The sequence below is a fragment of the Neodiprion virginianus genome, chromosome 5, assembly GCF_021901495.1.
Source record: "Neodiprion virginianus isolate iyNeoVirg1 chromosome 5, iyNeoVirg1.1, whole genome shotgun sequence".
NCBI lineage: Eukaryota > Metazoa > Arthropoda > Insecta > Hymenoptera > Diprionidae > Neodiprion > Neodiprion virginianus.
The window spans coordinates 4463774-4477371 of NC_060881.1; the positions used below are offsets into that span (position 1 = coordinate 4463774).

General features: G+C 37.1%; 2 protein-coding genes across 2 annotated transcripts in view; one reads left to right on the top strand and one right to left on the bottom strand.

Moving 5' to 3' along the window:
- LOC124304471 (uncharacterized) overlaps positions 1–13116 on the bottom strand; it is a 31975-nt gene extending 18859 nt beyond the window's left edge. The window contains exons 1-2 of the mRNA XM_046762747.1: positions 13033–13116; positions 12680–12839 (exon numbers count right to left, since the gene is read on the bottom strand). Of these exons, the coding sequence (XP_046618703.1) occupies positions 12680–12839; positions 13033–13061 (189 nt within the window). The 5' untranslated portion in view covers positions 13062–13116. The remainder of the gene's footprint in view (positions 1–12679; positions 12840–13032) is intronic.
- The window catches only part of LOC124304470 (matrix metalloproteinase-2-like), a 156921-nt gene that overhangs the window by 2397 nt on the left and 140926 nt on the right, over positions 1–13598 (top strand). The gene's annotated exons all lie outside the window — the stretch shown is intronic.

Below are 13598 nucleotides of genomic sequence, written 5' to 3' on the forward strand. Positions count from 1 at the left end.
CCGAGAACTTCTTTTTCATCTCTTTTCCATTTCTTTTTTTATTTTTCCTTTACCCCCTCCGGGCAGAGTTTGGGGGATTGTACAATTTCTCTTTTCAATTTACCTTGCCAGAGCTGCGGCTGCTGAAAGTTTATACATACCCTGATAATCGGGAAATTGTTTTTCTTCCGTTGACGCGAAACTTTATTCCGATTACAAGACGGAGAGCCGATGCAACCGCGGTGCATTCTGGGTATCGAAACTTCGACAGGACACTTTTTGTTTTCTTTTGACAGATTTACAAAATTCCCATCGGTGTGTAATTAATATTTATTAGATAAGGGATTTTAAATACTAAAGTGTTTCACGAATTGCTCGTTGCATAAATTCGATTCGATGATTTTTAAATGTAGTATAATAATAATTTGTATTGTTGGTGTGAAAAAAAAAAAAAAACAAACAAACAAACCTTTTATGGAATTATTTGATACAGTGGCGCCAGAGATACGATATTGTGTATAGATAATTTCATAGAATTGGTAAAAACTCTCTTTAACTTGATGAAATTATCTGTGATACCGTATTCGTAGAAGTAATTAGCGATTCTTTGACGCTGACAAACTTTTTTCCAACCCAAATGTCAACGAACCATTTCGCAGAAACAAAGAATCACAGTAATCGCAACGAACTTACCGAGCTGCATTATCGTAATAAAATCTTATATATTTTAAAACATTATAACAACATTATAACATTGATTATATCATATGTTGGAATCGAATGTCTCGTTTCGATTGATAGATCGGGGATCCATCCCTACGTATAGGATTTTATTGTATATGTACGACTGTATAAGTACGCGATTATTCGGGTCGGTGGATTTTACTTGACGATTTTCATGCGCGTAAAAAACGGAAATGGCAAGGCAGCAGAATTAGATTGCTGACAGGCGTACGTATATATTAGTATCAAAAGTTGACGGGCACCGTAAAAGTTTATACGACGCCAGTTTCGATCTAGTTTGATTCCGGAGTAGAGTATAAAATTGGACGAATCTTTTCGTTATATTTACCCTGTATGTATACATGTATATGTACATATACAATATATAGGGTATGCCGTAAGGGTAGTGAGAATTTATTTACATACCGGATAAGAGAGGGTTCGTTTCACTTCCATTGTGACGCAGTGGAATCGGGTGGGGAACAATGTTTTTCAGACTGGCTAGATGAAAAAACTGCGGTATGATTTTCATCATTTAGTTATGTGGTGAAAATATTGTTGAAACCTCGTTCTTCTTTTTATTTATTTATTTATTTATTTTTTTTTTAAGCGTAACGCACGTTTATGCCGAAATTCCCACACGACTTGTTTAATCGTCGTATGTGTGGCAAAGTCTAATGCGTGAGATAAAATTAATGCATATGGAGGGAGGGAGGGGGGGGGGGGGGATCGTAAATGTTGCAGGAATTTTGGAAAACCTGGAAATGTCAGAGAATTATTCACGGTGGAAAATGCTTGGGGAATTTTTACGGTAAAATGCACAAGGATTATGGGTAAAAAATGTGGCGTTTAACATTTCGTACGTAAATTTTTTGTCTCAGAAATGTCGAGTTTTTTTTTTTTTTTTTTGTTTAGTTTTTTTACAAATCTTTGAGCAGTGTGAAAAATAATACATATGTATAATGGCTGAATGTATGTGTGATAATAGAAAAAAAAGAAGAAATATCTAAACCGGTTTTTTCAACCCTAGCAAAAAAAAATATCGCCAATACTTGTTTAAACTGTTTGCAAATTTATATGTTATTATAAACCTAGCCATTTAATTTTCTCATTACGAAAGTGGAGAAAAATTGAATCGTTGCTTGAAGTGAAATTTTGCCAGAGTTGGAAAATTTCCAATTTTCTTTATCGTCATTCTTGAAATACGGATCACGGAAAAAAGCTGGCTTACACGTTACAACGTATGAGTTATAAGTGTGGAAATTTCCCGCTGCATCTTGTACGGATGCGGTTTTTATTCCTCGTATCGAGGAAAAAAACCTCACCGCGTTTTATAATTTCAGAACAACCAAAGTAGAAACGAATTTGTAAAGTCTTGTTTAACAAACACGCGGTTTATCGAGTTTCGACAAACAGTATTTTGAAAATTTTGTAATTACAACGATTTTTTTACAAAAAAAGATACATTCATCGGTATTACGTCAATATCACAAATAAATTTGACTTTGTAAATTTTTTTCCCTGTGCAATAAGTCGACGAAGTTTGGTTCGTCAATTCGCCATTATTCGACGTTTACAACTAATTCGTGATTTCGACAAAATCATACCCGATTTATTGACAGCGTACACTGATTGTGAGAGAAAAATTCAGTAAAACAAGTATCGTTAAAAAAAACTGTTTCAATATTGTTGGAATTAGGAAAAACGAGGTATCGTTTGTTTTTCCTAATCTCGAGGCTTCCCGGGATTTTCGAAAATCCAGGAAAACCACCGGTTATTGCGTGACCCAGACACGTTATCAAACATAAACCGCAATGCCAAAGTCTGACTCAGAATCGGAAAACTGATCGAATAACTGCTCCACGTCTGTGGTTTCTTCGCGTCAGTTATTTCACCCAGAAAAAGGAAAAGGAAGAAGCAGAGAAAGACAACGATAAAGAGAAAATGCGTCGTTTTGTTCACGTGACGCGTTCCAAGCCTCGGAAAATCGGTTAATTACGTCAGGCACGCGATCAATCCTGAAGATATACGCAAAAGGTTTCCAAACATGGAAATTTTCAAGTTTGGCACTGTGCTTGAATCCAGCTTATCCTTTCCTCTCCTCCGAAATTTTTTGTTAATTTCTTGTTTTGTTTTCATTTTGTCGCATGGAACGTGAGTCCGAAATGCAGACTGTTACCACGTTCAAGTTAGTAACGTTAACGTGACGAAACGTAATGAAACAAGTTATTGTAAAATCTTAGAACGACTTCCAAGAGGTTGGTTTTTCAAAAGTATGACAACATCTTCTCTTTGTTACCGTCGACTGGATTAATTCAAGACAATTCCAAGTTTGCGAATCAACGATTCTCCTAAACGTCCATCGTAAACTGGCAACGTTACTTCACTTCAATCCGATCGACCGTAGTCACATACCAAATGTGTACGCGTCTTACTGCGTAAACGAATAAAAGTAAGAAAGAAATCCAGCGAAGATGAAGGAGATAACTCTTTTTCTCCACTCATGCATCGCGCCATCTTTCTTTTTTTTTTTTTGCTTTCCGCGGTTTTGCTCTCTTTAAACTTCGCTCGCACAAAAGTCTACGGGTATCTTGATACGTCAGCTCCTCACAGTGCTGGTGTTATATATGAGAGAGAGAGGTTTTACGGCGCTGCTGATAATTAACAAGCATAATAAATCCCTGAAGTCACGAACCCACAAACGCAAACTCATCGGCCAACCGCTCGGACAGTTCGTAAGAAAAAGAACGGAACGGAACTCCTTGAATGCAATTAGCGACACTAGCGTCTCTTCTTCAGCAACACGGCGCGACAAGTGATTCAGAATTGTTTGCACGCTCGACGCAGCGAATAAACGATCAAGGGTGAAAAGAAAAAAACGAAAAAAACAAAAAAAAAAAAAAAGGAAATGGATAAAAAAGAATAAAAATAAATTAGGAAGAAGATGAGATCCAAGAGAGGCAAACTTCCTAGTGTTAAATTCAAGACCTATCCCATTGTGTTTAAAATTCTCGTCAATGCAGGTTCTGTAAGGACTTGCACGAATCATTCCTTCTCCTATCGCCCGAATCATAGATCTTTGTACACCAACAAATACGTTTTATACTTCATGGGTGTGCCTACACATTTATGGGCGTAAACTCGGAGGTCGGTTTGGTGGGAAAAGCCCGGTGCAGTGGACGATGTTACTCTACACATTTCTCTCTATACTAGGGTGGTTCGTTTTCTAACTTTTTTTTTTGTTGTTGTTTTTGAAGGTGCCACTCGAGAAATTTATGACAAATATTGAAAAAAATTGTCGTAAAACCTGGACGAGGTAAGAAAATATTTAGAGGTCGCTAACAATTGATGTGATATTTTTTTTATTTATTTTTATGTTAGTTTATTTTTTCGTATCGCTATTGTTCATAAAAATCATGACTGAAAACGAAATGGGCACATCAAGGTGATGGGATAGTCCTTTTTCGGTAAGAAAAACTGCTGTCCAAATTTCTCCGAGACGATTAATCTTTCGGATAAAAGACGAGATCAGCCAACTGCGGAATTTTGTAGGCGCAGTTTGCCGTTGATTGGTGATCGATTAATTGGACCACGATACGAAAAAAAAAAATAAACCAATATATATGTATAAGTTCGTAAGGTGTACGCATAAAAATAAAGTAAAAATGTTACAATAATTGGTAGCGATTTTTAAATATTTTTCTACCTCCTCCAGGTTTTTTCAGTATTGGTCGCAAATTTTTCAAGTGGCACTTTAATAAAAAGAAAAATTAAAAAAGAAGCACCCTAATAAATACGTAGATCCGTCTCTAGTCATCCTCATCGTCGGTCACATCAAAGTTTTCTTCTTTTAACGCGAACACGAATTCTCATCTACAATTTTCGGGAGACGTTTTGTCAAGTTCAGTTTCTGGTCCGATCGTCAGGCAATCGATATCTCTTTGCAGCGTTTCTTGACTCTTCGAAAATGGAACCAAAGCTTTTACACAATTTCTCTGCTTCTGGCAGAGATCAGAGAGTATATGATTTACACGATATGTTCTTACATGTTTTTTCTTTGAAGTCTCATTTTCTATGTTCTGTGTTTCAAACCGCTACGTTTACATTCTTCTCTTCTCTTTCGAGGATCGAAAGCTAGATAATTATTTTTATTTGAATAAAAACTGGGCCGAGTTTCCTTTCCAAGTCAATTTTGCGTGTCGATGACTAGCGAAACACAAGTGACAGGAGAAACAAACGACACGTTGATCACAGAGACGCGTAAAATTTCTACTTACGGATAGAAAACTCGTTTCAGTTTTGATTGCAGTAAAAATTATATGTCAGTCGAATAGTGACCGAATACAAAGCCTCTCACCAACTTTTATCACGAGGCTGAAACTAGGAGCCAGAATCAGCAGCCAAACGTTCCAAACTTCATTCCAATAAGCTGGTAGTGAGTGGAGGAGTCCGATTTTATAGAGTTACAAGGATAAAACTAAACTGCGTTATTCGATTTCCAAAAAAGTTTAACAAGTTTGTCCGCTGACTCTGGCTGTCGGCTTTAGCTTTATTACAAGCTTTAAACACGTCCGAGTAATTCTCTTCCACGGAGAAGAATCGGTCGAGTTACTTCCGCCTGCATCCGTCCAACTTGTTCGACATCGAACCATCTGTGACTACCCAATATTTGGCTAATCATAGTAATCATTCTCGGAGAGAACACGGACGTCAGGTTTGCGGTTGTGGTTGTTACACAAACCGCTTCCAAAACCAACAAGAGAAGGGCGAAGGTTCCGTCGAATCGGGGGAATGACCGTCCGTTCTCCCTACGATGCACGAATGTCTGCATGCACCACGAGGCCGGTGATTAAACGGTGAACTAAAAGCCCTTCGAACCGTTCCCTCGTCTCACGCGTGGGCGTTTTACGGGGTTCTTTTACACGAGGGTTTCGCGGCCGTGTAGTGTACCATGTAAAATACACGCACGCACACGCAAGCGTCGCGACGCTTCACCCGGCGCCTCGACGCGCGACGCTCTCGCCCCTGCAGACCGTTGACTCAACGGCTTTCATCCTCTTCCTCTTTTCCTATCGCCCTCTCTTTCTTTCTCTTCCTACTTCTGGAGAGCCAAACGGAGAGAGAGAAAGAGAGAGAGAGAGAGAGAGAGAGAGAGAGGAGAGACGCCGCGTCGCTCGTTGGACTGAATAGCTCTTTGCTACCGGACCGGACCCCCGGATCAACGTCGAAATAAATCAACCAGAGATCATCTCTCGAACGTCAGAGGAGCGCGGAATTGCAATCGTGATGACGGGAGGCTTTTTTTGCCTGTAACGGGAATGCCGTTAACCTCGTTTCGTAGCAATATTTTCGTTCTAATATTCATCGTTAATATTTATCTTGTGTGTCAGTGAGACCTCGATTATACGAATCCTCGATTATCGGAAAAAATGTATTTTTCACGTGAAATAGAAATATATTTATATATATATTGTTGTTCGGACGACTGATATAAAACGAAAGTAATAAAAAAAACGTTTGGTGTTTGAAAAATGGTTTAATACTTGTCGATTTAAATTTCTGTTGTATATGTTTATACCTTGAAATAAAAATTGATTTTCGGTTATCCGAACTAGGCTCGGTTACCAATTAATTCGGATAACCGAGGTTCGTACACTCCAAATTTGACGATATTTTTCACCACAGGCAATTACAGAGACCGTGCGTGAAATTGACGACAGCGCCAAATCGATCGTATTTGTCCCAATATACGCCAGGCACTTTTCCCTGCCTACGCCAATGACTCAGCCAATCGTAAACTTCCGCGGCTGCGCTGTCGCACGAAATTAACCGATCGTTTTGAATCGCCCTGTCGTACACAGGGACGGTAAATAACGATTTACTCCACTGATCTTTATACTATCCGGATCGCTGTCTCCTATGCTTCCAGCACACGGAAGTTTGTGCCGATTAGAAGCCCAAAAAAAAAAAAAAAAACCGACACCGGCGCTGCGACATCCGAAGTTAAACTAACGGGTCACGTGGGTGATAGTCTATTAGAAACAGATTTAGTCTCATGGTTCTGTCACTTTAACCAATTCGAACACAGTGAACCACGTGACTCGTTAGTTTCATTGAAGCCAGTGAAGCGCTGGCGTCGATTTCGTCTGCTTTTAATCATCTCGGGCCGAGGACGCTGGTCAGTCATTCGGTTAGTCCAGAGATTCCAATGATTTACTCGGTATTTCAGCGACTTTTACATAACAACTGATATCGCGACAATTAACCTTTACTCTTGTTACACCGAGACGAGGCATTATTTCACTCACTCGTCAAGGTTAGATCAAGTCCCGTCGATAGGGACGAAGTTGGCCACTCGTGGCGCTGCTCGTAGCATTCGTGACGTCAGAGCCTGGCTATCGGCGCCATTTCATCACCACATAACCTAAGTTTTTAATTTCAATGAAGGAAAATTGTAATTCTTGATGTTTTAAATTATTCATTTTGTAACATATATTAATGAAACGTAATCAATAATATACCTGTTTTGCTATTCCTCAATAGCTGTCGGTCTAATTGCATTAGTTTGATTTCTTCCCATCAGATGTCGCGCACCAAAGTTACAATCCCAATTTCAATTGTCATTCTCTTTATTATTAGTTCTGTACCAGTTGTTCAGTCAATTCGGTTGATATTTTTAAGCATCGAATCATGGAAAGTATTTCAAGTACGAAAATGTATAACGTACCTTTGAGAACTACATACATGTATGCTACGATAATTGATAAAACAGATCGAATTACAACGTAGTTCGAAATAATTTTCGAAGGAAAATTGATTTTCTTGAAGTTTTATCCGATAGGTAATGTATACATACATATACGTATACAATTACCGTCAATAATTCCCACGGATTAACACAGTTTAACAATATTATTAGAGAATTGACTCGAGGTCAATCTGTCGTGTGGTATAAATTTAATAATTGCGTAGTTGTAGAGTATAATTCAAGCGTCACTGAATATAACCAGTAACCTAGTTCCGCATAGATGTTCTCAGGGAATTAGATATCCGCTTTAACAATGCTCTACGCTTTGTGTATGCACGAGCTTGTATGTAATAAAAGCGAATGTGCCGTGTAGAGTAATTCTGATATTATTACGAACTTTGAGTCGAGAAGAGGATTAGGTCGGTTTATAATGCAGTTGCACGATGTTCGAGAATTAACTTGTCTTCTGCAGAGAATGAGATACGAATACCTCTCAGGGTCGCAATTGCGGTGCATTAGCATCTCCTCTCCCTTCGCGAAAAAAGAGAAAAAAAACGCACACATTTTTCACGCTGCATAATTTCTGTCTAATACCATGTATTTTATTTTACGGTACTTTTTGCATTTTGCACAGAAAACAATCGTACAAGTGCGGAAAATAAAACTGGTTTTTTGTTGCACTTTGTCTATGAAAACGGTGTACCAATGATCGCCGATACGATACGGTGAAATTATTTTTATCATTACTTGTATGCCTTGCGCGATTTTGCATGTATAATTTGAAAAAAAAAGAAAAAATTGCGCTAGAAGGTGAATTTTTACTGACGCACATTTTTGTTCCTTTTTTTTTTCTAAATCATCTACACAATCCCGATGAAAATTATGCGGTGCGTTTATACAATCTCTTCAGCTTGGTTAATTATACTCGTTGTCAATTTATGGCAAAATATTAAGTTTTGCCGTTGTTAGTTGATGTTGTTAAATAATTTACAGTAAGTAATTTAATACACAGGATAAATTCAATGAATATAAATTAAACGAGAAAGTGTGTAATTAGCGAGGAGAGACCGAGACGAGGAAAGGGAAAACGGAGAAGGGAATCGAAATTGGTTACTCGATGGTGGTGGTGCAATAAATTTTATACATCCCATCCTATACGTACACCTATCTACCCTTGGTAAAATGACTTCGATTCAACTCCCAATCAGACTTCTCTCTCTCTCTCTCTCTCTCTTTCTCGCTCTGTTTTATTTTCCCCTCTCTCTTTCACCTTTATGCCCCCGACGTTCGTTCCTATTCCACACCTTCGCACCCTCTTCGCCGCTGCTTCTCTCAAAATTACCATATTGTCGCCGTTATTACGTTCCGAGGATGTAGTTACCCGTACATGCTTTTAAGGCCGTCGTAGCGACGTCGCGATAAATAGTTTCAAATAAAATATGTGTACGATGTGTATGGAAGCGCGTACCTACCACTTGTTTTTTCTTTCTACGCGAATGAGTTTTGGAAAAAAAATTTCATACAGTTTACGTGTGTTTTTCAAATTTTAACGAAAAGTTAAAATTTCCCTTGCATGGGGAATCGTAATTAAAAAAGCGCATCTCTTAAATTTCAATTAAATAGCTCATATTTCGGTAGGATTTTACTCATGTAAAAACACTGACATTTCAGGAGGTCAGAGTGAAAAAAAACTTTTTTTCTTTTTTGATCAACCACCTTAATATACACAACTCTTTAACATCTCGCCGCTGAATCGCAAATTTTTTACTTATCTACAACACGACGTACTCTGTTCGTTCGTACTATCGTTACATCTGCTTATTTGGAACGATGAAAATTCAGTTCGACGTGACCATTGAATAGAGAAAAAAGTAAGAAAGAAAAATATTCAAATACATATGTATATATATATGTACATGTATATCTTTGAATTCGAAATGGAGATGCTTTTCACAGGTAAAAAATATACGGGGGTTATACGAGGTAGACGGACATTCATGGGGCTCTGCACTTCGTCTCCTTGTCATGGATGGCGGTACGGGGGTAATTTGCGCTCTTTCACGGCTCGTTAGCCGCCTTTATACGGCGTAGTCCCTGTTTCGAGTATATTATGGCGAGAGAGAGAGAGAGAGAGAGAGAGAGAAAGGAACCAACCGACTGAATTGACTCGCGTCTGAACAAGTCTGCCTCGCCGAGAAAAGCTTTTTCACAACTCAAACGTCAAAATACAGAGGCGAATTTGACTGCCTGCGTGGGCAAAAAAATGTTTTTGCTCACCGGCGGAAAAATGGTTTGCTATTTAATTTCCCGAAGAAATTTCGTCTTTCGTTAATTTCAGTACAGCCGGCCGATGTCGTTTAATTTAAAATTTTTACCATCGAAAACAAAGTATGCAACGAGTGGTAAAAACGTATGGCATTACGGAGAGAAGAGAATATTTTTATTGTTAGAAAAAACTTTCTTATCGACAATCTCTGTTCAAATGACGGTAAATAGTTGTTTGAATAAAAATTGTTTCTCATTATTCCAACAGTATAGCAATTCGTACAGTTATCGCAACGAGATTAATTTTGAAATGAATTTTCCGCCAACCGTAACAACAAACGTACGAAATTTTCCGCACCGATACTCTCCTTTTTTTCGCTCGTTAGCTTACCGTACGGTTTTTTTTTTTTCGTCCTTCCTTCGCACAAAGTCACGTGCGAAATACAAAACCTAACGGCACAAAATGGAAGGAAGAAAAAAAAAGGTAAAATAAAAATGTTTTCAAAAAGAAAAAAAAAAAAAAAAAAATGGATGATCGCTCTCTCGTCAGAAAATCCCCGACACAGCAGCAGCAACGAGAACCTTTCGCGGAAGATAAGACGAAACTTCCGCAAAGCGAAGAAGAATTACAGGACCTCTGGTGGTGTAAGGATTTTTTCCTAACTTCAGAGCCTTCGAGCTTTCCTTTTTACTCCCTTCCCTGATTCCGGTTATGGAGTCGGGGTCGTGTATCATCGAGCAGTCATAGCTGCCCTCGTATTTTCTCTCCTACCCTTTGCTGTGCGTGTATGTATGTATATATATATATATATGTATAATGTATATGCGTTTCGGTATTTGGTGGAAGAAATAAAAGGGATGATCAAGGAAACAAAAAATGTCTTTTAAGAGTTATTTTCAACATTTGACGTGGATATATATTCATATACACGTATATGTACATGTGTACAAGGTTGTACAATATGTAATACAAGGCAATCGGGTAATAGTTTGCCATTTTTTTTTTTTTTTTTTCAATTTTCCTCCACTTTATTTAAATATTACGTATTCCTTGCATCAGGATATTTTGCTTGAAATAATTAAAAAGTCTTGCAGAAAATTATAATCATCGACGTTCATCCACCCTTCTAAAAAAAAATAACAAGATAAAATCTTGAATATGTTTTCGAAAATTTGCAAAATAACAAAATACAGAGATTAATACTTTACGAGTGAATATTGAAATTTTTGAATTGCAGATTTTCTCGTTTTTATCAGCTCAAATACTGTATTGAAGATCGATGACGTGAGAATCTATTATATTTTTTGGTGTGATTCTTGTTTCGGACCAACTTTACACACGTTCGATATTCGAATTAATTGTTTGTCGACGGCGTAGCATGTGCTCGATTTAAAAGTAAAATTGCTTCGTAAAATTGTAAAGTGGAAAAAAATTAACCCCCCTCTCACTAACAAAAAAAAAGAAAAAAAAACTATTTTTGCATCCGCTGTCGGTCGGGAAGTTTAAATCCTGAATCGCGTTTAGATAAATTATTCATTACTCATGCCTCAAGTTGTATATACCACAAGATATATATTTACGCATCTTTATTTGAAACAGGTTGAAAAGTTTCAAAAATCATAAGGAACAAAAACGATTTTTCCCTTGTAATTCTTACGGAAAATAGAAAAGTGCGATGCGCAATCTCTTAACGTTAATATTAAGAGCTCAAATTTTAACATCCTTATTTTTATAACTGACAATAAATAAGACCTTTGAGACTTTTGAGCAAGTTAAAAATAATAATCTTTTTTTTTTAGACACACCCTAATACATACAAATTTATACATTTATATTTATACGCCTACACGTACGCTTCCTCATGTGCAAAACCGTCGCGTTACGTGTTCTCTTTCCACTTTCCGGCTATGACGATGATATTCGCCGCCTGACGCGTGACACTGGCGCATGGCGCCTAGAAAGGCGACTGGTTAAATTCGATATTACGTCATCGTCGCGGCAACGTGCAATCAGACGGGAGTAAAAAAGAGAAATTAAAATTAATACGCGCGTGTTGAATTTCCTCGCGTCAAGCGCGATATAACGACCAGTCGATAACATTGATGTGTAATAAAAATTTCCGACATGGAAAATATTGATTCACATCGCTCGGCGAGATCAATTTTACACTAGTTTCTTTTTTCTTCAGAGAAAACAATGAAAATTCGTAAATTTACAGGCAATTTCTCAGGACTAGAAAAATTCATTCTCTGCTAAGCAGTGTATCGAAATATAGCGGTTAGCATTATTTTATTACATGACATATATATTTATTATAATTAATATAATTATAGATTAAATTATTAAATTAAATAATACATTATAATGAGAAAAGATGATTAAAAATTCGTATACCGATGCGTGTTGCGAGTGTATATATATATATATATATATATATATATATTCGAGAATAAACAGCAAAAACGTAAGTAAAAAGAAAAAACCGGGTCAGGAAAATAGACTTTAATTTCATTTCGAAAGTTTTATTTTTATCGATGAATGCTGTCTAGTCTACGAAATTTTAGAATTTTATATACCTATCCTTAACTCTTTTTCATTTCTTAACTCTCCGAGGTTGTGTATATATGCAACAACAGCAATAAAAACATAACGAGAGATAAGAGAGAAATGTGAAAATCTGTACAATTTGAATCTAGTCTGGTAAATTAAAAACAAATTTTGTACAGGTGACATAGTGAATGAATAAATCGCGGAATGTTTTATGCAAGTCTGACAATTTATAATCAGTTTTTTTAAATGACAACTGTTTTACTGAATTTTTCTCAGCGCAGGCGCGGGTTTCGGAATTTTCTTCGTTCCGTTTAAGCGCGATATTAAACGTGTATATATCATGGGCGCAGATGTAGGAACAGAGGCTGTGTTTTGGATATAATAAGAGACGGGTTAACGAGAGGTATAATTACGCCTTGAGTCAGCCTTCGTTGTCCCATTCCTTCTCGGCAGCTTTCAATACCGAACATGTGTCGTCGGCCACACCGACAATATACGCCGGATCCAGGCGTACGTGTCTCTGTATCTTCTTCCCATCTCCGCATGTCTTTTACTCCACATTTCCATGTGCTTCTGCCATTCGACGATAAAAAACTTGGCTGATTACGCTTTACACTCAAGACTCTTGTTATTACGATCTGTGACGGTTATTTTTATATTGAATTTTTATTATTCAAACGGGGCTACGAATGTCGATCTCACGTACGAAAATCTCACAGAAAAGTACTTACAATTTTCGCAAATTTTATTATAACTCGAAACATACCTTTGTTCTAAATTTTGTACAAATATCATTGGCTCAGGTTTTGCAACGTTGAAATCGCAATTCTTCCAACGGGAATCCAGTCGAGTCGAGGTGTTTTTTTTTTTTTCTTTTTTTTTTTTGGATAATCAAATAAAATTTGCAACTAAATAACTGTATTTACAAAATCGTAGACATGTTGTTTACCGTTTTGTTTATTTAAATGACGATCGCACCGTTTGTCACTTCGGAATTATTCAATTTTAATTAGAATTTTCAACTTTTTTTTTTTCCGGGACAAATCAAACTCTCGCGAAAAAGGCAAGTCAACTTTCATCTCGGCGAAGAGAGGTAAAAAAAAAAAGAAAAGAAGATTATTTCGTATCCCTGATTATAGCTGAACTTGACCGAGGCGAATAAAAAAAATTTATCAACGTACTTGAACATTTATTCGATTAATTATAAACTTTCGTAACCTTAGCGGCAATAATTGTGATAAATAACTGCATTACCGCAGGTGTAATGTTTATTGTTTTTTCTTTTTTTTTTTTTACTACACGAAACAATCGTTTTCAAACGAAAATTTTGGC